The sequence below is a fragment of the Dama dama genome, chromosome 23, assembly GCF_033118175.1.
Source record: "Dama dama isolate Ldn47 chromosome 23, ASM3311817v1, whole genome shotgun sequence".
In the NCBI taxonomy this organism is placed as follows: Eukaryota; Metazoa; Chordata; class Mammalia; order Artiodactyla; family Cervidae; genus Dama; species Dama dama.
Genome location: NC_083703.1, coordinates 53,934,937 through 53,961,743, shown reverse-complemented (window position 1 = coordinate 53,961,743; position 26,807 = coordinate 53,934,937). Strand labels below are relative to the sequence as shown.

At 56.2% G+C, this 26,807-nt stretch overlaps 1 protein-coding gene across 1 annotated transcript in view; it reads left to right on the top strand.

Annotated features, from left to right (window-relative positions):
- MYT1 (myelin transcription factor 1) overlaps nucleotides 1–26,807 on the top strand; it is a 61,931-nt gene that overhangs the window by 18,364 nt on the left and 16,760 nt on the right. Inside the window, exons 3-13 of the mRNA XM_061125783.1 lie at nucleotides 6,483–6,537; nucleotides 7,532–7,562; nucleotides 12,695–12,757; nucleotides 13,472–13,719; nucleotides 14,939–15,748; nucleotides 16,944–17,078; nucleotides 17,537–17,627; nucleotides 18,647–18,760; nucleotides 21,897–22,111; nucleotides 24,030–24,154; nucleotides 24,686–24,955. Coding sequence (XP_060981766.1) covers nucleotides 6,483–6,537; nucleotides 7,532–7,562; nucleotides 12,695–12,757; nucleotides 13,472–13,719; nucleotides 14,939–15,748; nucleotides 16,944–17,078; nucleotides 17,537–17,627; nucleotides 18,647–18,760; nucleotides 21,897–22,111; nucleotides 24,030–24,154; nucleotides 24,686–24,955 — 2,157 coding nt within the window. The remainder of the gene's footprint in view (nucleotides 1–6,482; nucleotides 6,538–7,531; nucleotides 7,563–12,694; nucleotides 12,758–13,471; nucleotides 13,720–14,938; nucleotides 15,749–16,943; nucleotides 17,079–17,536; nucleotides 17,628–18,646; nucleotides 18,761–21,896; nucleotides 22,112–24,029; nucleotides 24,155–24,685; nucleotides 24,956–26,807) is intronic.

Genomic DNA, 26,807 nt, shown 5'->3' with positions numbered 1-26,807 from the left:
AGCCCAAATATCACACACTTTTACAGCTGCACCAAGCCTGTAATTCTGGATGTCCTTTCTCCCCATGATGTGCTCTGGCAAAGCCAGGGCCAGGCTCATGTGACCCTCAGAGATGGAAGTGGGGTGACAACAGGCTTGGTGGGCATCCCTTCCCAGATCTCAGATTCCGACCTCTCGTATACTCTGACATGAACATGCTCTCTATCAAGGATCCAAGCCATGAACCAGAGCATGGCCACCAAGAAGTGGCAGCCCAGAGTACAGACGGGCAGGGCTGTGAAGTTTGAAGTGGCAACCTCTTTTGAGGGTGCGTGTATTTTTCTCTTAAAGCCCAACACTTTCCTTCTGAGTCTGGGGCCTGGAATTACAGGGATGGGTCTGTCCTCACATTGCCTCAGGCTCCTCCACTCACATTTCTATCCCTGTGTGACCATCAGTGCTTTGCTGAGCCATGTTTGAGTCTGGTGCAAAAGGAAAAGCCAGGAATGCTGGCCCAGTCTTTATTTAAATCTTTGTTCTTTTGTTCCTCATGGAATATTTGCATTGATTTAAATGTTCTAAAATGCTGCATTAAGTTGTTATCTAACTTGATCACTTAGTTTTGCTTTCCCCTCAAGTTTGCATCTGACTGAATGCGGCACTCGCCTCACCCATCCAGCCCCAAGCATTCAGAGATCATGTGGCCACGACGCTCCTTGATTTGAGACCAGGGGCTCTGGGTGCTTTGTCTCCACAGTGGCTGGTGCTGTGGATGTGATGGGTAGGAAGGCTGCACTTGCCTATGGCTCAGGCATGACAAGTTGGGAGGGTGTGGGACCTGCTGGGAAAAAGCTCAATGGCCGTGCTCAGCTTCTCCTCAGGGCCAGCATTTCACAGCTGCTCCATTATGGTCATTTCCTCTAGTTTGGGCAGATAAGGCCCTAGTTACTGCTCTGAGCAGAGAAGCTAAGACCAAGAGTGGGCCAGAGAAGGAGGGACTGTGTGGCTGGCGCCAGGGGCACTGTCTGACTGAGGAGGTGGAGAAGGGGTGGGAACACAAGAGGTCAGAACACACATAACAGAGGACTGGCCTGAGAAGGAAGTGGGGAGCTGGGGAGCTAGTGCCTGGAGAAGTCCTGTGTGGGAGGCAGTCACAACTGCCTGGACTCTGAGTTCAGCACCAGGCATGTGGACAGCTCATAGGTGGGTGTGGAAGCAGCTGATAGAATTAAGTTGTGTGCTTGTGAAAGTGCTGGGCATTGGGCTTTTTTTTTTTTTTTTTTTTTAAATTTAAGGAGAAAAGGGTAAGTATTGGTCAACCTCCTCTTGACCTTCAAGAAAGAAGTATTTAGGCCCCAGATTATGGGTGTTCAGTGGGTGGCTAGAGATATGCAACCCAGTAGCATAGTGAATGTATGGGTGCTCAGCAGAGCCTCCTTGCTGTCTCCCCTAGTAGACACTCCTGACAGGGGAAGGGGTAGCACTGGGTGTGCCCTCTGACCCGCCTCGTTGGATGTGGCTAGATTGCTACCCCGCAGAAGTTGGCAATTCCATTTATGTTGAAGTTTTGAACAGATGGGCCCAGACAAGGCTGCTTTATCAGGATGTCTATAACATAGCTATAATTTTAATGTAGGGGTTACAGTGAGCCATGAGCTCATGCTTAGAGATGTCAGGAGAGTCCCTCCCAAGATGGGTATTAAATAATTCTCCGTGGGGTATCCTTTCTACAACCCAAGGAGAGGGCTGGTCTATGCAGCTGCTTATGGATTGAACAATGGGTGGAGTGTCAGAGAATTTCAGACACACACTGGGATGTTCCCAAGGGAGGGACACCATTAGGAACCAGAGGTGCTGTGGCGGTTGTCAGGAGGTACAGAGGTGTGCCTGTGTGGTTTAGCCTCAGCTGACAGAGAATGGAGAGCAGGATGCGTACTGAAGGGGAGGTCCCTGAGATAGTGGGACTTCTTGAAGCAGAATGCAGCTCTTGGGGCTGCCTGGGCTGGGGGCTGGGGAGGATCCTGCTAGAAGGCTTGGTGGGGAGAGGGAGCAAGGGACATACTTGACAGTTGCTCTTAAGTCCTTAGGGGAGCATCTCCCCAGATGTGGGAATGTGGATATGCCCAGTATTCTGCCCCCAGGCTATGCAACGGTGATGTGCCTGCTGGAGGCGCTCTTGGCTGTGCACACAGGACCAGATCAGGTCCTCCTCTGCCCCCTCATTCCCCCACGCCCCTTGGTTTCCTTCGGTTAGGTATCTCTACCCTCCTTGTCGCATGTCATCCCTTCCTTCTAGGCATGTTGCTTGGTCTCAGGAGTCAGCAGACTTCCTTGTTTGGGTCTTCCCAGAGGAAAAACGACTCTGTCACTCAAATAATCTTGTATGTTTAAAAAGTTGCCCCAAGTTCATTCTAATTCCCCAGCTTTGCAGGCTTTTGGATGTGTTCTAAGTAAAATGGAACGTGGCCTATTTCTTCCAGCCCAGGGCCAGCGTGGGTCCTCTGTGGTCTCAGGGGCCTGGTCTCTCCTGTGACTCAGGGCTCTGGTTTCTGCTCTGATGGTCTTGGCCACCTTCCCCAGCTCCAGGATCTCAGTAGATGTTTCCGATTGTCCCCATTTGTCTGTCTGTCTACCTGTTAGTCTGACCTTACATAATATACCCTGAGCGGTGAATGAGGTCTCTATAGGGAGATACTGACCTCAAAAACATGAACCAGTGAACTTATTTCAGATGGCGATGAGCAGGCACAGAGGGGGAGTGAGAGAGGGGGTGTGAAGAGGGAGGATGCAGGCCTGACCCCCAAGAGGTGCTGGCCACACAGGGGTGCACCTTCTCTGTGGGTCAGAAGTACTCGCTTCCTGAGGCCTCCCTCCCTGAAATGTCCTCAGGTCTTCGCTGATCCATGGGGCCTCCCCACCCCTGCCCGGGCTCATGGCTAAGCAGCTCCTTCCTCTTGACATCCCCTCTTCCCTGGAGTGAGACACCTGCTGCCTCAGGCCCCATAGCTGGTGCTGTTCAGGCCAGGAGCCCCTGCAGGGACAGGAGAGGCAGGTGATGTCCAGGGCCACACAGGGCCAGGCTCCAGCATGGAGTCTGTCGTTCAGCCCTTAGCTGTGTGCAGACGGGCAGGGACATGGTTCAGGGTGGAGAGATGGGAAGCTCTTCAGTTGTCAAGGCCTGGGAAGAACCAGGAAGAAAAGAAAGTGAAAGATAGGTAGACAGTCAAAGAGAGACAGAGAGACAGACAGTGGGATGGGGGAGGCACCCCTCTAGAAACCATTGCCAGGTCCCTGAACTAGGCAGGCTGTGGGCAGAAAAGGTGAAGTTCAGTATAAAGCCCGCTGGGCCTGACTGGATGTTCCTGGGGGAGAGCCCACGCTGTCCTGTGTATTCCTGGAGTCCTCACAATCACAGCCCAAGAAGCGGCTGGTTCAAGGTCACTCAGCACGACCTTGGTCTCAGAGTGTGTAAACGTCCAGCTCAGGGAACTCAGGTTTGGCAAGGGTGCCGTGGGACAGGTCTGAAAGGGGCTGGTCATGTGAGAGCTGTTTACATTTAAGAAGAACTTACATGCTTTACTAAAAAATACAAAGCAAGGGACTTCCCTGGTGGTCCAGTGGTTAAGACTTCAGGCTTCTGCTGCAGAGGGTGCAGGTTTGATCCCCACTTGGGGAACTAAGATCCCAGGTGTCATGTGGCACAGCCAAAAAAAATAAAAACAGGAAAACAAACAAACCGAACCAAGCATCGCCACTCTCTTGAGTGAGACCATCTCGGGACACAATAAGGCAGGTTCAGAGGAAGGACAAAGAAACTGTTCTTGCTGGTCAAGAGATGTGGCCAGGGAGTGCTAGTGTTTGTAGGTTGTTCTTCTGTAGTTTTCCTACTGAAGCCAGCATGACTGAAGTATTAACCAGAGCAAAGAGTTTGGGGAGTGCAGGGCAGCTGTGGACAGGCAGCTGGTGGCAGACAGCGCAGACCTGTCCTTGAGAGGCCTCTGGCCCCTTGTGGGGGTCGTCGAGGCTGCTTGGCTGGGACAGGGGCCTTTCACCCTCCAGGCAGGAGGCCACTCAGCTACATAAGGGCTTTTCAGAAACAGGCATGGTTGGTTTGTGCTTGGAACAGGGGAAGAATTTTCAAAAATAAATCAGTGAAAAATTAGGAAGTGTCTCATTGTCTTAGCCTGTCTTCCCACGGTGGCAGAGGTGGTGCAGCCAGCAGGCCGAGCAGTGCTGCCCACCGACACGTGGGTGCATGGGTGCTGCGGGCCAGAGGACATGGAGAGCCGTCCTTGGAGGAGGAAAGCTGGGTAAGTCCAGTGGAGCCAGTCAAACAGTTCAGAAATCGAGGTTTCCCTGCTTGCGCGTCGATGTGGCTTCCGGTTCTTACAGCTGATGCTCATGTTGAAAGGCTAACCCTAGTTCTTCCTCCCTTAGTTCAGTTTTTTTTCTCCTTTTTACATCAAAACTCCGTGCACTGAGGAGAACTTCTCACTTATTGACCATTTGATGCAGATAAATTGCAAATGGAAAGGTGCTCGGCAGAATGAATGGTACAGCTGTCAGCTCGTCGACGTGAGCTCCCAGTGTGAGAGCAGCCCGCACGCATCCTGCAGCTCTCTCCATTCTGCGCTCTTTGAATAATTTATCTGCAGGAAATCCAAATTGCCAAGGCCCGCTTTAGCCCAGCAGAATGCTTGCCAATTTCCTTGGGAAAACTGACAAAAAAAGAGGTGTAGATTGCATTTCGGCTGAGAGTGGCTGGGCAATCAGAGCTCGGCCCCTTTGTGCCGCTGCATCGGAAGCCACTGCGCCGGGCTCGCGCAGACGACATTTGAAGGCTCATAAATGTAATGAAGTCCCTTTGACACCTGCTCCTCTCTTCACTTTAAATGTGAGCCATTGGTCCATGGGGAACCTCCGCTTTAAAAATAGAAATTATAGTAATTGTCTTCCGTGCTGTCGGGAGGCTGTAAATGCATGGCTCTTAGCTCTACTGCTTGCAATCGACGGCTGCAAGGATTACCCCAGGTTGTGATTTTTCGTCCTTAACAAATCTCGTGTATGCTCATGCTGCTCAGGGGCAGGGGGGCTCCCTTTGCAAGTTCCAACTTATGAACTGGGGGGTCCATGGGAAGGGTGGGACCGTAGATGCCGGACCTGTGCTTGTTTCTGGGGGACAAAGCCCCTCTCTGCTGCTCCTTTCTGGGCATCTGGCTTTGCTCTGATGGTCATGCAGTGGCAGGAGGGTGGGGGCGGCTTCTTCCCCTTCCTGGCCACAGGGCACACCTGCTGGGTAAAGGCCCCTCCTACCTCCTGCCCAGACCCAGGCTGAGGATTCTCTGTGATGACCTGTGCCCCTGGGGGCATCCCTCCCCTTCCAGGGTTCTGCCTCCACTCCCTGAAGGACAGTGTGGGCAGCATTCCCATGGAAGTGGGTCTGGGGCAGAGAATGGGGGGTGGGAGCTCTGATGGGCTTGGGCAGATGGTTGGGTGACATGAGGGTCTGGATTGTGTGGGGCACCCACCCCCCTCTGTGGCTCCACTCACTCTTTCCTGGGGGAATTGGCTTCTCTGGGAGGGTGACCTGCAGGTCGGGTCCAGATGACCCCTCAGCCTGCACTCCTACCCCAGCCTGGCTCTCACCCCTGACTCCTTCCCACCCCCAGAGCCTGCGCCGTGGCACGTGGCTGATCAAACTCAGATGAGCTGTGAGTCCAGGAGATGTGCAGGATCTCTAAGAGTCAGCATTAAACAAAAATCCCAGTCATAATTTTTTCTATTGATACTGTTGAAATGATAATGTTTTGGATAGATTGGTCTAAGTAAGATTTAAAATCAATTCCACCCATTTCTTTTTATGCTTTTAAGGTGGCTTTTAGGAAAGTTTAAATGATGTGGGTGACTGACACTCTATTCAACTGGGCAGTGTTGCCTGAAAACCCCTGGCTGTGGGGAGCACCCCATCTTATGTATGAGTGGCCAGGTCCCCAAACTCAGACTGTGTCCCCGGGATCTCCCTGGACGGCACCCAGTAGAGAGTGGAGCCGTCCACTCAAAGCTTCGTGGAGTTCCGCTCAGGTCCCAGGCACCCGTTTCTAACAAGACAGCCCTTGTGTGCCAGGATCAACAACTGTGGGTGAAAGCCGGGCTCTCAGCACGGTGGGATCAGAGTCTGTGGCGGGCACTGTCACCAGGAGACCGTGAATTACGACGTCGTGAAAGTAACAAAGGTTTGTGAGTGAGGCTTCCTCCTCGGATGTGAGCCTGGGGGCAGGAGATGGGGGACATGCTCGGGCCTGCGGTCTCCTCCCAGAAGCACCATGCCTCACCTGCTGCTCCTGGTTCTCAGGTCGTTCCTGCCCTATGAGCCGTTCCTTGTCTCCTGGGTCAGATTCACAGGCACCAGCGACGCTGGAGCCAGAAGATGGCATAGGCCACACTGCAGACACAGGGGTGGTTCTGCTGGGCCCTGTTAACAGCGCAGTTGTTTTTACTTGCAGATGAGCTTAGAAAATGATGAAAAGAGAGCTCGTACAAGATCCAAGGCCCTCCGAGGTGAGTGCTGCCCTCCCCTCCCAGCTGACTCTGGCCAAGAGTCCCGGGTCCTGAAGCTATAAATGCCACTCCCAGCAGCTGTCCTCAGGAGAATAGAGTCCTGGAGCAGTGCCTCGGCTCTGGGATGGGCCTCCCCTGCTCTGGGCACCTGGGGCTCCAGGTACCTGGTGGTTTCAGGCCTCCTCAGCCTCGGGCTGCCCGAGAGGGTTACCAGGGAGGCTTTTGACCCAGAGGCACCTGCTGGGGTGGAAATGAGGAGCAGACCCAGCTCTCCAGAGGGGAAGCAAAGCTGCGTCAGACCTGCTCTGTTTGGAAAGGAAAGGCCGCCAGCCTTGCATCACCAGTCTCTCTGTTCCCGGGATATTAGTCTTGGTGCTGGAGCGGGTGGGGATGTCATTGGTGGAACTGGCAGTGGGGTGGGGAGAGGGGCTGAGGCCCTTCTTGCTCTGCAGGGATCGAGCCCTGACCCCTTGGCCAGCCTCACCTCCCCAACACCACAGGGTACATGCTGCTCCTGTGTATGGGTGGCTCTCAAGGAGGGGCCGGGTGCCCTTGTGTCTGCTTCTTATGTCTGCCGATCAGACTCCTGAAGTTTTTGCCCCAGTGGCCCATCCCTGAGGGACCAGTTGCTTGGGCCACCTTCTCTTCTTTGTCCTGCTTTATCTGCTGTGGCGTTTCTGACCAGAAACTGACTTCTTCATGCAATTAGAGAAAGAGATCCTGTCCTGCCCGGACGGCCCACAGAGTCTGTCTTGTGTGGGGCCTCTGTCTGAGTCTGTAAATCCAGGAGATCCCAGGGAGGGTCTGGCAGGAGCACCGGCTTGGGGGACCGTGGATTCACTAGACCCCAGGGGACATTCCAGGAGGCCAGGGAAAGTGCGGTTTCGGTATCAGGGGAATTGCCTCCATGCTTCACCCCACTTGTGCTGTAGGACAATGTGCCTTTTCCATTCTACCTGCACACAAGTTCCCTGTTTCTCTTTCTCTCACTCAGCTCCCCTGGAGCCCACAGGAGCCGACCTCAGGTAAGATGTGGTGCTCACCAGTGACCCCCTTTGTCCTGAATGGCCTGCGGGGCATTTGGAATTGACCAGCTGCCCCTCAGCCCCCTGCTTTCTGTGACGAGGAGCCTTCCCTCCTGGCCTGTGTCCAGCTGTCCTCACTCTGCCCCGTCCTCTTGCCCCGCGTGCTGGTGCCACCATGCAGCCAGCCTTGCGCAGGCGCACAGCGGTGCTCACAGCTGGTCCCGGGACCTCCTGTCCCCGTGGTCCTCAGCCAGCAACAAGGTGCTGTCTTAGTGGCTCCTTGACCAGAGACAAGGGTCCAGCTGTCCCACGCCCGAGGCTTCCACTGGACCAAGAGCAGCAGTGGCCTGTGTGTCGGCCGAGCCCTGTGACTTTCCAGATCCCAGGCCGGTCTCACGGGGCACATCCTGAGCAGGAGGGAGGACAGACGCTCAGGGCTTTGCTGGTTGAAGCAGGAGGGGCCGGCCCTCTTCGCTGGAGGCAGACTTCCCTGTCTTGCTGTCATCTGTCCTGGGCTTGGCCAAAGGCTTTGTGTGTGAGGCGTGGGGAGGGGCTTGGGGAGGCCAGAGAGACCACCCCCTGCCCCGCCCCCTGCAGTATCTGCCGCCCAGCACCACCCACTTGACCTTTGGACCAGAGGTTCTGTGGATCTAGGCTCTTCTTGGGTCTCCCCGCCAGCCCTGGGCTGTTTCGCCCAAACAGAGCTCCAGCGAACAGTGTCCAGTAAGTGACCAATAATACCAGCCTCCCACACCCCCTCCCTTTTCTGAAGAGAGGTCATGCCGACACATCTGGGTCAGAGCACTAGAGAAAGAAGGGAGGGCCCCAGTGTACCTGGTCCAATTTTATAAATATCCCCGGAGCTGGGGCCAGACTTCAATTTGTGACTGAGGTAATCTGCCCAAGGCCACTTGGAGGGATGGAGGGCCTCCGAGTGCTCCCTTCTGTCCCTGGGGCTGCTCTGCCCGTGCGGTGGGGTCAGGCGTGACACCCACACCCTGAAGGCAGGTCTGTGGGCTTCCAGACTGGTGGCTGGAGATAGACAGAGCTTTCTAGACACTGAAGGAGGGGCTGCTCTTCTGTGGGGCTGCTGCCCTTGCCTGGAGTAACTCTCTCCACGGAGCGGTGCGGGCCCAGGGCATTGGCCATGTCCATATTCTCAGGGGTGAAGGCTCTCACTGGACAGTGTGGACAGCTGGGGCTGGCCCCTCTTATTCTTAACCAGGTGGTAGTCAAGTGGTTGGCCTTTGCCAGTCAGGAAAATGAGGACCCTAGACATGCCAGCATGTCTCTAGCCTCTGAGGCTGTATCGTGGAGGCGGGAGGGCAGAGGGCCTGGGAGGGGTGCTCAGAGCCCCGCGGGTGGCAGGCGCTGCAGTGGCTGCACCTGCTGTCTGAGCTCAGGGACTCTCATGGAAGTATTGGCTGGGGGTGGTGTGGCCCCACGTGTGAAGTGGGGAAACTGAGGCTCAGAGTACGACAGTTCATGCAGTCAGAAGAGTTGAATCACACACCCTCCTACACGAAGACTGGTTGTGGTCGCATGGCTGGAGGGTGGGGTGGGTGGGGACAGAAGTCAAGTCAGGCCCCTGGGAGCTGCCTGGAGGGTTGGGACCTGTGGGTGAGCCCCTGGAGGGACCCTGCGTGGTGCTCAGAGGAGCCCAGGCTGGAGAGCAGGTCTCCCGGAGGATGCGCTGCTCCCCTGGGGCCATGTGACGTTTGTCTGAGGACCTCCTGGGGACAGCAAGGGAGAGGAGGCTGTACATAGGACTTGAGCTTCAGTAATAGCAGTTACTTTTGGCAACAGATACAGTAAGGGAGGAAGTTGGAAAGGCAAACCCCAAGGGCTAGGTTTCTCTTGAAACTTTGAAGCCAGAGTGACCCCAAAACAGATTTGTTTTGAAATCTGTGTACATAACCAGTGTAAGGGATCGTGTGACCATCCAGGTTTTACCCACCTTTGTTGATCTTGTGGTCTCACCCTGTTTACTTGGTAAGGGTGAGACCCGTGTGCAGCCTGATGGGGAAACTGGGGAGAAATGTTCTAGCGACAGTGTTCTCAGCCATCCTTCCCGTTTCGAAGAATCGACGCTCAGAGGAAAATGGCTCCTCTGTGCTAAGGAGCCATACATGGTCCACCTGGCACGTGCCTCTCAGGCCTGAGCAATGCACTGCGGTTGGGTGTTCAGACCGTGGGCAGGGACAAGGTGCCGCAAGCCGGACTCCTCCTCTGGGCACACCAGGCCCTGTGGTGGGACAAGCAGATGAGCCCCCATTCTGGCAGAGCCTTTGTGGTGGGGCCTTCGTGGCAGGTGCTGGCCCAGGGAGAATGACCCGTGGAGCAGACTCGCCCCTGGGACGGCAGAGGAATTACCTGATGGGAGGACGGGTCACGGGGAAGCTGTCCCCATGGAACTCACTCTGTGGACAAGGGACTTGAACCTGTGGACCCAGAGCCTGTGGGGCTCCCTCCCCCCCAACAGTGGCCCCTTCCTCCGCTCAAGCAGAGACCCCGGGAGCAGCTTGCTCTTGCATCGTGGTTGCTAGGACACAAGCCAGGACAGATCAGGACTCTCGGCTTCCCCCTCAGTAGCCCGTCAGCTGTTGCTCTGACTTGAGGCGAGTCCCTGAGAGAAGACGAGAGGTCTCTTGGCCTTTCCCTTTGTGCCAGTGGAGAACTAGCAGACCCTGTCCCTTGTCTCCATGGGCTCATCTGCTGTCCCACAGCTGAGGGAGGTGGGATAGGAGGGAAGGAAGTGGGTGAGTCCCTCTCAGAGCACCCTTGGGGTGTCTCCCTCCTCCATGAGAGACGCCTGTCTGTCCTGCCTATGCCCTGGTTCCCAGCCCACCTGTCCTCACCTGAGGGCCTTCTCCTTGAGCCACCAGCCAGCTCCTACTAAGGGGACAGACAGGAGTAGGGAGCCCTCTACCTGCCTCCAGAGGGCCGGAGGGAATCCAGTCCCTTAAAGGGCTCCTGCTGGGATGGGCGCCTCTGCCTTGGCCTGAGACCTACTGTTTATGCTCAGAGCCCCCTGGGCCGTTGCCTGACCCCACTCAGGGCTAACTGAGGTCAGGCCCTCCGGGAGCGCCTCTGCCACACTTGGAGCCAGATTGGGAAGTCAGGGGAGGGCTCAGCAGGGTCCCCCATGCTGGGGGGCTAGGCCTCAGAGGCCTGGACCAGAGCTGGTGCTATACCCCGCCCTCTGGCCCCAAGCACATGGAGGGCACCCTACAAGCACAGGGTGCCCACAGGGTGACCTTCTGGCACCGCACCCTGGGGCCCTGACTGGCCTCACGTCACTTTCTATGGGTGCTGTCTTGGCTGTCACATAGGGAGGGGTTTCTTCCGCTTCCTCTCCCAGAGTGCCCCTTGGCGGCTCAGCACACGTGGGCACACGCCTGGCCTGCTGCCCTGGGAGGAGCTGGCCCTCGGGGCTGGAAGCCAGGCGCCTCTGAACTGGGGGGCGGAGGTGTGGCTTTGAGCAGGTGATGTGTTTGGGGGTAGTGCCAGTACCACAGCAGCTGGCACCTAATTGCCTGATTAACTCTGACTAATCGACTAATTGGGACCTCAGCTTCAAATCCTCAGTAACAAGGAGCTTTTGTGGAGTCTTAACGCTAGTACTTGAGAAAGTGGCAGCAAGTGTGGGGCATGGATTTCAGAATGAGAGGCCGTGGGCGGCAGAAGTCCTCTGGGTCTGGAAAGGAAACACACAGGAAAGTCCACACGCTCCCCTCCCCCCTCCCCTTTCCTCTTCCTCTCCATCCTGTCTCCTTTCATCTCTCCTTTTAAATGCCAGGAGATGAGCCTCAGTGGCACCATCATGGGGGGCTGCAGGGTGTGTCCCCTGCAGAGACCCTGGCTCCCCCCAAGACTGCCGCTGAGCTGGGGGACAGGGCTCTGCTTGCACAGACTGTTCTGTTTCTCGCTGGTCCATCAGCCAGGGTGGCCTGCCAGCTGGTGGGGCCCCACGGTCCTCTGTAGTCATGTGGGTGATCAATCAGTGTCTGGACAGAGGCCACAGTGGTGAACTCTTCTGGGCCCCAGGAGCCCACAGGTGTCAGTATCCACACAGCTTTCCTTCCTTGGCTCCGGGAGAGCCTGATCGGAGGTGGGGGCTCAGACCTGGTGATGACAAGCTTGTCTGTCCTTGGATGGGGGGCACCTTGGAGCGACCCCTCCCAGGAGGAGCTGGGTCTCCCCCTCCTCCCACCACGCCTTTCCATCTCGCCAGCATTCATCCGCTGCTCCACAACACAGGTGATGTCAGCTTCTTGATGTCCTGATTCCTTGCACATGCCCCCCAGCCCACAGGACGCTGGCCTTGAGCGCCTCACAGTCCTGGGGAGCTGACTCACAGGGAAGTGGGTGGGGTGGGCCGAGCCCTGATGAGCGGTTCCCAGAGTCTGGTTGGTGGGGAGACAGAAGTTGTAGAAGGAGCGGGACTCCTGGGCTCTCGTTTCTGTCCCTGGGATGGGAGCTGCTGCTAGAGGCCAGGCATCATCCCCCAAGCCCCTTTGCCCCTGAGGTCTCATGGAAGCTCCTGGGTCATCCGCCCTCTTGGCTTCACCTCCCTCGCAGCAGGCTGCAGGTTCTGGAGTGGGGTCTTTGCCGCCACACCGTGCCTAACTCCAGCGGGCGCCTGTGGCTTAGGTCAAGGCTGCATGTTTGCAGAGCTGTTCCTGTCTGTGGGCGCCGCCTTAGTGAGCCAACACAGGGCAGTCTTGGCCGGGCCTCGCAGCCCGTGAAGGCCTGTGCTTTGCCTGTGGGCCAGACTCAGGTGCTGGTTCCGGGAGCACCTTGAGGGCCCTGCTCCCCAGCCCCCTGAAAAATCTGGTGGTGGCTTGCCTGCAGTGGGGAGACTCATCGTGGAAAAAGGAATCCTGCCTTGATCTTGTACACACAGAGCTTTAATTAAACACACTCATGAGACTGTAATGAACCATTCATTTATTTAAATAGGGTGAGTTATTTCATTAATTTTTTGCAAACTGCAAGCAGCCGTCCTAAGATGAACTGTTTGGAGACAATCTTCTACTCCCCAGGGGGACGGTCTGGGGTGAGATTCTGACCCTGTCCCCATGCCACACGGGGCCACCCCCAGGTGACTGCTCCCGCTTGTCTCCTCCCAGCTGTCCCACCCCCGGATGCACAGGCTCGGGGCATATCCGTGGCAAGTACTCCAGGCACCGAAGGTGAGGAGCTGGCGGGGCCTCGATGGGTTCCTGGGAAAGAGGTTGGGCTCGGGGGGGTGGAGCTCCTCTCCTGCTCTGCGACCCTCTGTGGGCAGAACCGTCCCCCTCTGCTCTGGGCGGATAAGCCGCAGTGGCCTCCCGTGCAACCCTGAGCCTTTCTGGGTGTCTCCCCAGTGGGGCTGCTCTGAGGCTGAAGGAGGCCTTGTGGGTGAACCCAGAACAGAGCCAGCCCACGGTGGGGTGACTGTTTTCACTGTTGTCCTCCTGGGCGTCTCAGGGTCCCACTGGACCTCAGGGGCCTCTGACTGTGGTGCCCGGTTCAGGGGGAGGGTGAGGGTGGGAAGGGTCTGGAGGTGGAAAAGGAAGCCCTGGGTGCTCCTGGGGGCGGTGGGCGTGGGGCAGAGTAGCCTGGGCCAGCCCCCATCCCCAGCCAACCCAGAGCAGGTGACTCTTGCATGGACAGGGGCCCCTGAGGTTAGGCCTCTCCAGACAAGCAGGAAGTGAAATTTAAAACACCATCTGGTGCTTTTTACTGTGGACACTTATTGTAAAATTTTGAACACATCGATCTGCCAGTCTTGCTTTTGGATTTTGGTGGAGGGTGGTGATGAGAGGCAAAGAGAAATTTTCTGGATAGGGGAAGAGCTGCAGAGGGTGAAGGGTCGGGGGACTGGGAGATGCTGAGGAGGTGGGGCCCGGCCTTCTCCCTACCAGTTTGCAGAGCTGCCCTCTGGCCAAGAAGAGGAAGCTAGAGGGCCCCGAGGCCGAGCACCTGGGGTCCAAGCGGAAGGCACCCCCGCTGAAGCTGGCTCTGGACGAGGGCTACGGCGTGGACAGTGACGGCAGCGAGGATGCTGAGGTGAAGGACGCCTCTGTTTCTGATGAATCGGAAGGAACTGTGGAGGAGGACGAGGCCGAGGCGTCGGGACAGGAGGAGATTCATCGCCCCGAGCCAGCTGAAGGTGCTTTGTTGCTCTGTCTCCCCTGAATAAAGGCGCTTAGTGTGGCCCCGGAGAATCGCAGCCTGTGGGCGGGCAGGGCTCCCGCGAGCCAGGAAGCCCTGCTGAGAACAAGTGCCTCTTGTCCAACATTTGGGACTTCCTGGAGAGGGGCCGGCTCTGGGGGCTCAGGGTCTGTGTGTGAACACTGTGCTTTTGGATGTGTGTCTGTCTGCATGTGTGACAGACGGACGGACAGATGGATGTGGCTGTGGGTCTGTGTGGGGTGGTCTTGGACAGACCCACCCCACTTGGCCTCAAAAGAGCCACCTGGTTGGGGGGCAGGGGTCTGCTTGGCATTAAGGGAGATGGTGAGGGTGTCCAGGGAAGCTGGGCCGGGCAGTGAGAACTGGGGGGTCTCCCTCCTGTGACCTTCTTCCCTGCAGGGCCCCCAGTTCTTGGCCATCACTAGTGTGAAGGTGGGGCATGTCTGTGTCCTGAGACCCTGCTGACTGTGGGGTCCTGGGGGTGTGGCAGAGGCTGGAGGCCCAAACTCTCCCCTCCAATACATTCATGTTTCTGGTGTTCTCCCCTTATGGGATCTGAGGTGGATTCTTACTTCACTTTAGAGCCACTGTAGGGAGAGTTCTTGCAACCCGCCTCCCTGTTGGGGACCTGGCTGTGCCTGAGAGGGTGCCGGGTCAGGGACTCGGCCTCCTGGCTTCCTTACACAGGAGGGAGCTCTGTGCTCTGGCTCAGCCCTCCTGAAGGGGGAGAGCTGGCTCTCCCCTCAGCCAGGCGGGCTGGCTCTCACATCCCGGGGTCCTTATCCACCACCCAGGGGACCCGGGTGTGGTGAGCACCCACTGCATCTCAGCCACAGTGATGAAATGACTTAACCTTTAAAAACAGCTTTTGCTGCTTCTCAATTATGAAACAGTGTTAAAAAGTCTTATGCATTCTTTAGGCTCCATTTTATGAAATGCAGATTTGCCTGATTTAAAAAAGTGCACATAACAGGGAGGACTGCTAATCAAAAATATCAGAGTAAATCTTAGTTTCAAAAGTACAGCAATGATTTCTCCAGGCAGACAAAAACGGCTATGTCGATCCTGTTTCTGGGGTCTGGTGTCCTCTGGCTGTGGTGGAGTGCGGTGAAGGAACCAGAGCCAGTGGCCTGGAGACACACTCCCCCCCCACCCTGTTTCCATGTGCCTCCCATATGGTTTCTGATTTTGTGTAGGAAGGAGCCCAATAAAGGCACATTTTGGATCCAATCCCATCAGCAGCCCCTCGGGCTCCTCCAAGGGCAGCTACAGTAGCTATCAGGAAATCATCGCAACTTCTCTCCTAAATTTGGGCCAAATCGCTGAAGAGACCCTGGTTGGCGGAGACTCAGGCCAGGTGGCCACGCCAGGCCTAGTTCAGGAGGCTGAGGAAGAAGCCACCAGTGACGAGGGGGAGAAGGAGGACTTTATCCAGCCGGAGGACGTGGAAGAGGTGATTGAAGTCACCAGTGAGCGCTCCCAGGAGCCGTGTCCCCAGTCTCTGGAGAGTGTGGCCAGTGAGGCATCCAGCAAGCAGAAAGTGACCCTGGGCAACGAGGAGGAAGAGGAGGAGGAGGAGGAAGATGAGGAGGAGGAAGAAGATGACGAGGAGGACGAGGAAGACGAGGAGGAGGCCCCGCCTGATGTAATCTGCCAGGAGGATGCCCCCCACGTCCCTGCCCCAAAGAGCCCTCAGCCCCGGGGCCCGGTGCCTCCCAGCCCCAAGCCCGGGTACTCCGTCCTGGTGGAGGTGCGGTCCGATGACGGCAAAGACGAGGACTCACGCTCCCAGAAGTCTGCGGTCACAGACGAGTCGGAGATGTACGACATGATGACCCGTGGTAACCTGGGCCTCCTGGAGCAGGCCATTGCCCTGAAGGCCGAGCAGGTGCGGGCTGTCTGTGAGCCAGGATGCCCACCTGCTGAGCAAGGCCCACTGGGCCCAGGCGAGCCAGGGAAGGCAGCGAGGCCCCTGGACACTGCCCGGAAGAACTACTGCAGCAAAGGTAGGCTGGGCTCCCAGGGATGGGGAGCCCAGGACCCATGGACATGCCCTGAGGATTTCACTGGCTGGGGGTCATGGGAGGTGGGGGATGTTGGCCAGATAGACACAGATTGTGGTCGTGAGACAGGAGGCAGGGCTGGGAGCACTAGAAGGGCATTGGCACTGGTCCTCAGGGACCCTGATGCTGAGGCACAGGTGCCCAAGAGCCCTAGACAGAGGCCAGTGGCAGCGAGCTCAGGAGGGCGATGCCTGGGAGAGGTTTGTGAGCCCCTGCATGCCTGGGGGTCAAAGGACAACCTGCTCCCATTTGAATCAGGCAGAGCCCCCAGTGGCCCTGCCCTCCCTGGGGTGGGCATTCTGAGCATGGTCCGTGATTTCTGCATTCTATCAAAGGGGATGACGGCTCCATTGGAAGTTTCCCTGGGACACTGGCTATGCCCTGGGGACCATGTGTGTCCTGAGAGGTCTTCCCTTCTGCCCCCAGACTTACAGTGACCTCTCTGGCCTGCAGAGGCTTAATGAAGTCAGTAGCTGAGATATGGGGTTAGGTTTCTGCCTAAGCCTTTATTAGCTGCTTTGATTCCCTTGTGGCTCAGACCTTAAAGAGTCTGCCTGCAATGTGGGAGACCTGGGTTCTACACCAGGTTGGGAAGACCCCCTGGAGAAGGAAATGGCAACCCACTCCAGTATTCTTGCCTAAGATTCTATGGACAGAGGAGCCTTGCAGGCTACAGTCCATGAGGTCTCAAAAAAGTTGGACGTGACTGAGCAATTTCATTTTGGGTGAGTTACTTAGCTTCTGTCTCCCCCTTTCGTGTCAACATGAAGGATGAGTCCTGGCAGGGATGTTGCTGCACATCTTTACCTCTCTGTGGAGGCCTGGGGCTGTGCAGGACATTAGCAGGACAGGGCAGAGGGCACCAGCCGCCATCTAGGTGGTCTTCCTCGAAGGGCTGCAGTCCCACTGTTTGTGGGTTTTCATCATCTGTGGGCTTTTCCACTTAGACACCCTGGACAGTCCCTCTAGTATCCCCTTGCTGTCCAGCCCTGGTGCCTTTCGGGCTCTTGGGCAGTCTGGTCATTCTCCTCTCTGGACAGCAAGAGTGAAGGCTTGTGAGCTGCACTACCCGCTCCCTGCTCACGACTACCTCCCAGCTTCCTGGCTGCCTTCTGACCCAGAGGCCCTGTGTGTTTAGATCCCTCAAGAACTGAAAAGCGTGAGATCAAGTGTCCGACACCAGGCTGTGATGGCACCGGCCATGTCACTGGGCTGTACCCACACCACCGCAGCCTGTCTGGCTGCCCCCACAAGGACAGGATCCCCCCGGAGAGTGAGTAGCTCTGCATGGCTCGGGCTGCCTCTGGTGTTTGGATGGTGCCCACGTTGGGGAATGGCCACACAGAGCCCCGTCCCTCTGATCTGGAATGTCCTGAAGCCCATACTTGAGTCCTACAAGCATGGGGACGTGGAGCGTCCAGTGATTCACCTGGAGATGGCAGCCTGGATCAGGTCCCCAGGAAGCCCGGCCATGGACACAGGAGGGGAGGCTGGGCTCCGGAGCTGGGGAGGGGCCACTTTCTGTCTTCGGGGGCTCAGAAGGAGAAAGGCTGTCCTTGCTTCCGTGTGAGGGGCAGTAAGTTGAGAGGAGGGACGTTGTACGGCTGAACTGGTTTCTGCCCTAGGGAGCCAGGGCCACCGTGGGAGGGGTTCTCTGCCTGAGCCGGGCCTGGGGCCCCTGTGTGCTCCATGGAGGGAGGTGCTCACTGGCTCCCCCCCATTGTCTTGCAGTCCTGGCCATGCACGAGAACGTGCTCAAGTGCCCCACTCCTGGCTGCACAGGCCAGGGCCACGTGAACAGCAACCGTAACACGCACAGAAGGTATGGGGCTGGGCTGGGCACGGTGAGGGTGGTGGCGGGGGCATGCCGTGGGTGCCCCAACCTGGCACATGTCTCGGGCTTGCCCTGTCCCCCTGTGTGCTGCTCTTTGGGGTGAGTGCAAGGTCAGGACAGACCTTTGGTGGGCGCAGAGCAGCACCTGGAGGAGTGCCACTCTGAGGGGATGCTGAAAGACCAGAGTGCGCCTGGAGGAATGGGCGCCTGCAGCCTGGGGGAGAGCCAAGTGGGGACCCTGCCCTGTGGAGATTCAGGAAGCTTCTGGACACTAGCTCTTGCTTAGGGCACAACCTCAGCATCTGGCCTAAGCCTGGTTGCTCTGTGGGGTGCTGAGACCCTGGTGCTTCCATTGTCTGCCGTCTTCTGGCCTCTGCTTCCCCGAGCCCTGGGCAGCTGTGGCCGTGGCAGCAGGTACCTTTGCTCCAGTGAGTGATGCTCAGCTGAAAGGACAGCCAGAGTCTTTGAGGTCCAATCACTGAGAAGAGGCTGAACTCCCCAGCACTGCTGTGATGATGTTACCTCCCCTGGTCGATCAGCTTCTTAGTTCTAACAGTTGAAGCTGTATCCATGGTGTCTTGGATTAGGTGCTTTCCCGGGAAGGACCTGTGCCCTTCTGCTGTGACCCTGGTGGTTCGTGTCCTCCAGGGTCAGCACCCAGTTTATGGCCTGTGGGTGACAGAATTTGAGCAGCTCTGGTTGGTGGTGAGGGGAGAGAAGCAGGGTGAGAGGCAGACGCATCCCCCAGACCCATCCAGAGGAGATGCCTTCGTCCAGAGCCTCGAAGAACTTTAGGATGCATTTTGTCTCCGTGTGTCATTGGCTTAGAATTTCCAAAAACAGAAACTGAGTGAGCAGCAGGTGCTTTGAGGGTTGAGGACAGAGCTGGGGAAAAGCCCCCTCTATAGGAATGATAGCCTTCCCTGGGCGCCTGCTGGTGTCTGGCTCCTGGCTTAGATGGGTGGGGCCTGGAGAAGGGCTCAGCTGTCCTCCTGTCCTGTCTCTAGTTTGTCTGGGTGTCCCATTGCTGCTGCCGAAAAATTAGCCAAATCTCATGAGAAGCAACAGCCACAGCCGGGAGAGCCTTCCAAGAATAGCTCCAATTCGGATCGGATCCTCAGGTGAGTGACACGAACCACAGACCCGGAGGGGTGTTCTTGGACCCAGGTTCATCTGCCCAACATATAGTGAGGCCAGACAAACCAAAACTGGGTTGGAGTTTGGAGCAGAGAAAAGTTTATTACAAAAGCCATGGAAGGGGAATGGGTGGGGGGTGCTCAGAACATTTGACCTCCCATTGGCTTTCTGGTGAGGTCTTTACGGACAATGTGAGGGAAGAGGGTTTGAGATGCATAATAGCTTGTGGACCTTCTGATCGGCTGATGGTGAGGTGGTAGGGGATGTTTCAGGAATCTCAACCTTACTATTCCAACATTCTGGGGTCCACAGGCTTGTGGTCGGCATGTCATCACCACTGGGCAAGTGTCTTAGTTTCTGCAGAGTGACTCAGATACGTGTCAGATTGTTCCCTCTGTCTCTTCCAGAGGAACTAAGAGGCCTGTTGTGACTCTGTTGTCCTCTTAATTGATTGACTTGCTCTTTGGAACCTGGAAGGTTGAGGGGGCTCACAGCCTTTTTCCTACAAACTAGAAATGGGGACACAGAGGGGCTTTTGTCCCAGGAAAGCCCTGTAAGGTTCTGCTTGACTTCAGGGGCTGCCTCCCGAAATGCCCAGGGAGCATCTAGTCTTTCTGCAGCTGCATGTGTGTGCATGTATGTGTGTGCACATGTATGTATAGTATGTGCAAGCGCACACATGTGTGCACAATGTGCATGTGTGTATGCATGTGTGTGCGGGTGTGCATGTGTATACTGGTGTTTCCCAGCAGTTTTGGGGGCACCAGCACCCACAAGGCTGCCCCTGCCTTGCTCTCTCTGAGGGTATTAATATTACTGCTGGATGATTCAGGATTTTTTTGTGGAGATTCTGGTTCTGTTTGGAGAGTGGGCTGTACCAGCTGAGGGCTAAAACCCTGGACCGGGAAGAGGCGCCCTCCAGAGTGCCACCCCCATGACCCCTGAGGTGCCGTGTGTTTAGGTGCGTGTGTGTGAGTGTCTGTGAGTGTGTGTGCATGCATGTGTGCCTGCAGATATGGCTTATTGATGAGAGGGCTTCTGAAAGGCCATTCAGAATGAATCTGCTTTGTGCAACCTCACCCACAAGCCCCCATTGGTGTCACAAGGAAGGCCAGAGGCTGGGGCACTTTCCTAAGGCCACATGTTCCCCCTCCGGTCAGCCTTCCTTCAGAATCTCCTCCCAGGGGGACCAGTTCCCTGGCGCCCACCATGCTGGGGGATTCTCCCCCACCGTGTCCTTGCTCGGTGGACTCCTTGCTCCCTTGTCTCGAAGGAGCTAGAACTCACAGGTCCTCTCCTCCAGACTCCTGTTCTACATCTGTCATAGACAGAAGAGTTTGGGAGACCAGGGCCACCACACCCTGTGCAAGCTCAGTGCTCAGCAGTCATGAGCATGGGGCACAGCATAGACCCTCGTCTGGAGACCCACCTGTCCCTTCCTTGGCAGGTGCCTGGTGGGCACTCAGACTGAGGATTGAGCTGCACACCTTGGCTTCGGAGGGTGGTGTGTGAGGAGTCTCTGTGCGGGGCCCACCCTCCCGCACTGGGGAGCCCTTGCAGCCTGGTCCTTGGGTGCCCTGTGCTCCATTTGGCTTCTTTCATCCAGGAAGCTGCTTCTTTTCTCCATCTTATCCCTGTTCCTTCTAGCTTCTTGTCAATTTTCCTAACTTGATCCAAGTCACTGACAAAATGTCGAACCACGAGGCAGGTAAGGCTTGGGAAGGCCAGTCTTGGGGCCAAACAGGTGCTGAACGTGGAGGTGGTGTCCCAGGAAGGTGACTGCAGTTTGTTCCCCTGTAAAAATGAGACAACAGTCTTATCGACTTGAGTTTCTCATGAGGCTTGGACGAGGCGGTGACAGTTTGTTTCCTGTGCCCTTGGTGAGGAGCCTTGATGGTAGCAGCTGCGGCCAAGATGCTGGAGCCTTCCACCCAGGCTCCATGCCTTCTGTGTAGCCACAATTTGGGTATTGTATGCTGGGGTGTGCAGATAATCTTAAAAAAGTTTTGCTGGCATCACGGACACTGAGTCTGCTGCTGAACGAAGCCTGGGCTGAGGAAGCCACCCAGACATGGCGCAGGCATTAAGTTTAGGCCTCATCTTTCCTTGAGGGTACCTGAGAGCTCGCCAGCAACTTCTCAGATGCGTTGACCAGTCCAGAGTGGAGGAGGAGAGCCTACTCGTGCTGTGGTGGCATCACTTTCCCAACGCCCTTCAGAGCTGGCCTTAGTGTGGTTCTGGGGTCTTCTTAGCAACAGGCTCCCCCTTTCGGGTCATGCTCAAGTTCTTCCAGTGCCTGGCACCTCGGGGCCTCACCATTGGTCCTTCTTAATTCCACCCTTTCCAGAGTGAAGTCACTGCTTGGCTCTAGAGGCCTCCTTTGCTTTTCTTCTCTCTGAGCCCCTCACTGGAATGGTACAGACCCCGTGGCCTTTATCTTCTGCTGGTCTTGCTCCTGCCCTGGCCCCTGGGCTGTGGAGGCTGGTGTCTCCACACCATCTCTTGTACATTTAAAAATCGGAGCTCTTCCAGAGCTCCAGAGACATTGACTGAATGCTTGCAGCACTGCTTTCATGCCTGTTCTTAACCCGCTGCAGATCCTCCAGGGTCGTCTTAAGCGACTTTAAGCAGAGGACAGTGGAGGGCTAGGCCCCTCCCTTCAAAGAGTAGAGTTACTCTGCCCTGAGGCTGATTCTCAGAAACACCCCCATGTCCCCTCCAGGTGCCCCCACTCCCTTCTGTCTGGGGAATTGTATTAACAAGTTATTCTACCACCAGAATTCCATCTTGACTGCCCACTACCCTAAAGATGCTTCTCTGGGGCTCCCGGCCAAGGGCTCAGAAACCAGCTCTCCTTTTCCCCCTCCTCTGGCTGATGCTGTCTGCAAGGGGAGACGTGCTGCTTCTTCAAGTCTCCTAGTGCTTCTTCCCTGTGGCAGTTCTTCCTGCACATCCCACGGGCACCCTGTAGTAGTGGGCAGGGGAGGGCCTGCCTGGGTCTCAGTCCACACTGGCCTCTGAGGGATGGCTGGGCTAGGCCATGGTAGAGGGTGCTGGGTTGAACAGCACAGGGTCCTTGTGCCCTATCTTCATGCTTCTCATCTCCATCCTGCACCTCAGGCCCATGTGCTTCGTGAAGCAGCTTGAGGTCCCTCCATACGGAAGCTACCGGCCCAGTGTGGCCCCCACCACCCCCAGGGCCAACCTGGCCAAGGAGCTGGAGAAGTTCTCCAAGGTCACCTTTGACTACGCAAGTTTTGATGCTCAGGTTTTTGGTAAGCGCATGCTTGCCCCAAAGATTCAGACCAGCGAAACCTCACCGAAAGCCTTTAAATGTAAGTTGGGGAAACTACTCCCAGGTGGTATAGGGTCTGAGGGGCAGAGGAGGAGGAACCCTTCCCCAGGAGCATATAGGAACTCTCCATCTGGGGCAGCTGTCCCAGTCTACCGTGGTGACTTTATCAGAGTCTGTGTCTCACCCACGTTGCAGCCTTCACCTTCATCATCAAACTGAATGTGTCTCCTCACTACACGTTGAAATAAAACCCAAGTGTGTTATGGTGTGCATGTACAAAGAGTTAAGCCCAACATCGCTGACATGGTTTACCCTATGAGTGTGCCCTCCCCGGCTATCCTCTTCCAGGCAGTTTATTCCAGCTCAAGGGTGGAGGTCTAGGGAGAACCACTGTACTGAGCCTGGATACCCCACAGATACTTAGACAAGGACCATCTTGCTGGATACAGTATGCCACTTGTAATATTAGCAACAAAATTTCTGTGTGCTTGCACTAACAAAATTCATTCCTACAAACCTTTGAGAACACGCTTTCCTGTCTTTCTAAAAAATTATTTATATACTTAGGTTGCACTGGTTCTTTGTTGCTGGGCAGGCTTTCTCTAGTTGTGGCGAGCAGGAGCTATTCTTTGTTGCAGTGAACAGGCTTCTCACTGTGGTGGCTTTTGTTGCGGAGCACAGGCTCTAGGTGTGCGGGTTTCAGTAGTTGCAGCTTGAGAGCTCAAGAGCATGTGCTCAGTAGTTGTGGCACACCAGCTTAGTTGCTCCTCAGCATGTGGAATCTTCCCAGACTAGGGATCAAACCTGTGTCTTCCACATTGGCAGGTAGACTCTCAACCATTGGACCACCAGGGAAGTCCTCTGTCTTTTTTTGGTCACTTATTACACTAATTTGTGAGTTGCAAGCCAATTAGCTTGCATAATACCTACAAAATGGAAAACTGCCCCAGTGTACATAAGATTGGAACTGGCAGCTCATGATGGATGTTCAGACACCAAAATCAGCAATGATGAGTTTCCTACGAGTTTATACTAGAAACACTGATCAATACAATGGCCAGCTGGAGTGCAGGCATCTCTCCAACTTGTTAGGAGAGGGCTTCATGCAAGGCACCCACTTATGCTGGGGCACTGAAAATTTGCTGGTGATATTGTGATCACTCAGAAATCATACCTGAGAGTGATCTTATGGTTACAGCACAGTTATTAGAAAAGATGACATTTTATGCTTTCATGTTTCATGTTCTGTTGTTGTTCAGTAGCTAAGGCCTGTCTAATTCTGTGCAATCCCATGGACTGCAGCATGCCAGGCTCCTCTGTCCTCCACTAACTAACTCCTGAGTTTGCTCCGATTCATGTCCATTGAGTTGGTGATCCTATCTAAATCTTATCCTCTGCTGCCCCCTTCTCCTTTTGCCTTCAGTGTTTCCCAGCATGAGGGTCTCTTTGCATCATTATATTTGAGTAACAATGTTATTTACTAAAGCTGTGGCTATTGAGGAGGTGACACCAAAATCAGCCTTTTGAGATATTGTGACAAAATTTGCCTACTTGAGTGACACTGCAGACACTTTTCCTATTTACAGACTTTAGTCTCTCAATAAGCATTTGCCAATAGATAACTTGTTCTGTTTGCAATATCAGAGATGCTAGCCTGTCTTTGCCCTTTCTGCCCAAGTTATGGTCAAGACAGAAATGGCCTTCTCAATACCCAACAAGGATGGGGGTGGATTGGGGTATGCGAGCTCATGGCAGTGGGTGGATGACCCAGCCCTAGGCCCACTTTCACATAGCTGTGCTCAAAGCCCCCAGCCACCCTAAAGCTCCCCTGTGTGTCTTTGTGGACACCTCCCGTTCGTGTTGTATATCAGCCTGCTGTTGTTCCCTTTTTGCAGCCAAACCTTTCCCAAAGGCCTCTCCCCCCAGGCCCAGCCCCTGCACCTCATCCTCTTCTGCAGGCTTCGACTACGCCCACGACGCAGAGGCTGCGCACATGGCCGCCACTGCCATCCTGAACCTCTCCACGCGCTGCTGGGAGATGCCTGAGAACCTCAGCACGAAGCCACAGGACCTGCCCAGCAAGGTGGGTGAGGCTCCTGCTGGGAGCCCCTTCTGAGGCAGAGAAGGCGGGTGGGGTTTGCAGTCAGGACTATATGCAGCCTGCACAAAGCAGGCTCAGCAAACCCAGCGTCTATGAGGGGAGTACCACTCTTTCCTTTTCTCCCTCCTGACCACTGACCCTGCTGGCCAAAGACACTGGATGGTCCCCCCTCCCTGAGCACCACGCGCTGTGCCTAAGGGCACCAAGCGGCTATACACATCTGTTCCCGCATCTACCGGGATGTGGGCTTCCACTGGCTTCCATGTGTTTCTGTGCCCACACAGGTGGCCATGTGCTGGGGCTGGTTTTATGGGCTGGAGGCCTTGAGGGAGTGGGTAGAGTGAGTCCATGTCAGCTTCAGGATACTTTCTTCGCAGAGGCTCTTCTCTTCTTTTTGGCCCTGTTCTCTTTGGAGGGAAACACTGTCTGGGCTTCTGGTGACCTGAGTAAGGGGTCATAAGGTCCATGTGGGAGGGGATGGTGTCTAACCTAGATGTTGCCTTTGCAATGCAGGCCGTGGAAATTGAGGTGGATGAGAATGGAACCCTGGACTTGAGCATGCACAAGCACCGCAGGCGGGAGAACACTTTCCCCAGCGGGAGCAGCAGCAGCAGCAGCCCTGGCGTGAAGTCACCTGACGCCTGCCAGCGCCAGAGCAGTACCAGCGCCCCCAGCAGCTCCCTGACCTCACCCCCATCCAGCCACGCCTCCCGCCAGGATGAGTGGGACCGGCCTCTGGACTACACTAAGCCCAGCCGCCCACGAGAGGAGGAGCCTGAGGAGGTGGGTGCTGTCCAGGTGGGAAGTCCAGAGCTGTCGGATGGTCAGGGGAGGCGGGGATTGAGCAGGCACTGGCGGTCAGCTTGCCTTACCCAAGGGTCGGCATAAACACGCAGGCATCTCCAGGCAGAGGCTCTATGGGTCCTACCCGTTTCCATGCAGGGTTCTACCTGCTCTGGGCAGCTAAGTCCACCTTCCTGGAGGTGTTTTCACCATTGGTTCAGTTTGTGGCCTTGTCCCCTCCAAGAGGGAGGTGGTCTTCTCACCTCTGGAGCATTAGTGGTCAGCAGCAGTGTGGCTCTCCAAGAGTGTGGAGAAGACAGGAGCCCACGGCGGGGGGCTCGGGGGATGATTCGGGAATGACCTCAAATTCCTCGGTTTCGTGGGCCTCCCACCAGGCCAGATGAGGGACACCCTGAACTCTGGTGGCAGCTTCTCTTCACCATGCCCAGGACACTGCAGGCGCCTGGTTCCCTGGACAGAGGCAGGAGAAAATGCCTGGCCTCAGAAGCACCTCTGGCAGCCAGTGGTCTGAGTCCCAGAGCAGTTCTGCCTGCTAAGGAGCGGCAAGCCAGGCCTCTGTGTTGACCCATCCATAGCCTGAAGGCTGCTGGAACTTTCCCTTTCTGGTGACTCCACCCACTGAAGGTGGGGCTGATGGGGGCGGGGGCTTCCAGTAGAGCAGAACTCTGCTCTGAGGGTACAACTCCAGGCAGGCTCTACATAGTGTGGACAGGCCTGAGGGTTCCCTCCCGGCCCTTCCCTGCCTGCCAGCTCCCACTTCCAGGAGGGCGAGGGGGTTAGGCTCCTCTGTCCATGGGATTCTCCAGGCAAGAATACTGGCTTGGGTTGCCAGTGCCCTTCTCCAGGGGATCTTCCTGACCCAGGGATCGAACCTGAGTCTTTTGTGTCTCCTGCATTGGCAGGGAGTTCTTTACCACTAGGGACACTGAAGTAGAACCAGGAGGCCCCTGGAATGGTTGTGTCTGGGCAGGGCCAGCCCGGTGGAGAGCGGGGCGGTATGTGGGTGGAGCCAGCCCCTTGGCAGGCTGGGGGTAGGGGCAGATCCCTGCGGAGGAGGAGCAGTGGTGGTGAGGATTCTACTCTGAGAACTCACCCTCTCTACAGTTTCATCTTCAGGGGTGGCCAGGTTCCTCCATCTACTGGCCTCACATGCACCCCTACTTTACAGAGGAGCCGCCTGGTCTACATCTAGGTCATCTGGCTCAGTCATATGGCAGCAACTCAATGTCAAGGCTCAGAAGAGGGATACTTCTCTCAGAGTGAGCCCCTGGGGCAGGGAGGCTGGCTGAGGGTCCGTGGGGGCTGGCAGGAGGGCTTCTCTCTGCTAGTGGGGCCGTGCCTGAGGCCCGGTGGGGCCCTTCTGTTCCTGTTGGGGTCATCAGGGCTATGTCCCCACATCTGCTGTCACCCTTGTTCAGTTCTGTGCCTGTGACCTTGTCTCCCCTCGACCTCTCCAGTGGTCCTTTCCCTTTCCTTGGCCCCCAGCTCAGGCTGGTCTCTCTGGCCACTTCCCCCTGCCACCCGCCCAGCCCTGCCCCACCTTCCCATGCCCTCTGAGCATCCTCACCCCTTCCCAGGACTATTGTGTCATCTGTGGGTGACCTGGGTCTCAGAGGTCCTGGGGAGCCTGGCCACGTAAGCCTGCTGCTGTGCTCCATGGCTGACCGTCCACTCTCTGGCGGGAAGCCTCGGTTAACCCCCAGGCCCTTCTTTTCCTCTCCTGTGCCCTGGGCACAGGTGCCCCTGTCCTATTGGCTCACCCCCTGGATCAGGCCTTCCCGGTCCATCTACTGTGGCCTGGACTCCCCGTTCAGACTCTCTTTCTAGCTCT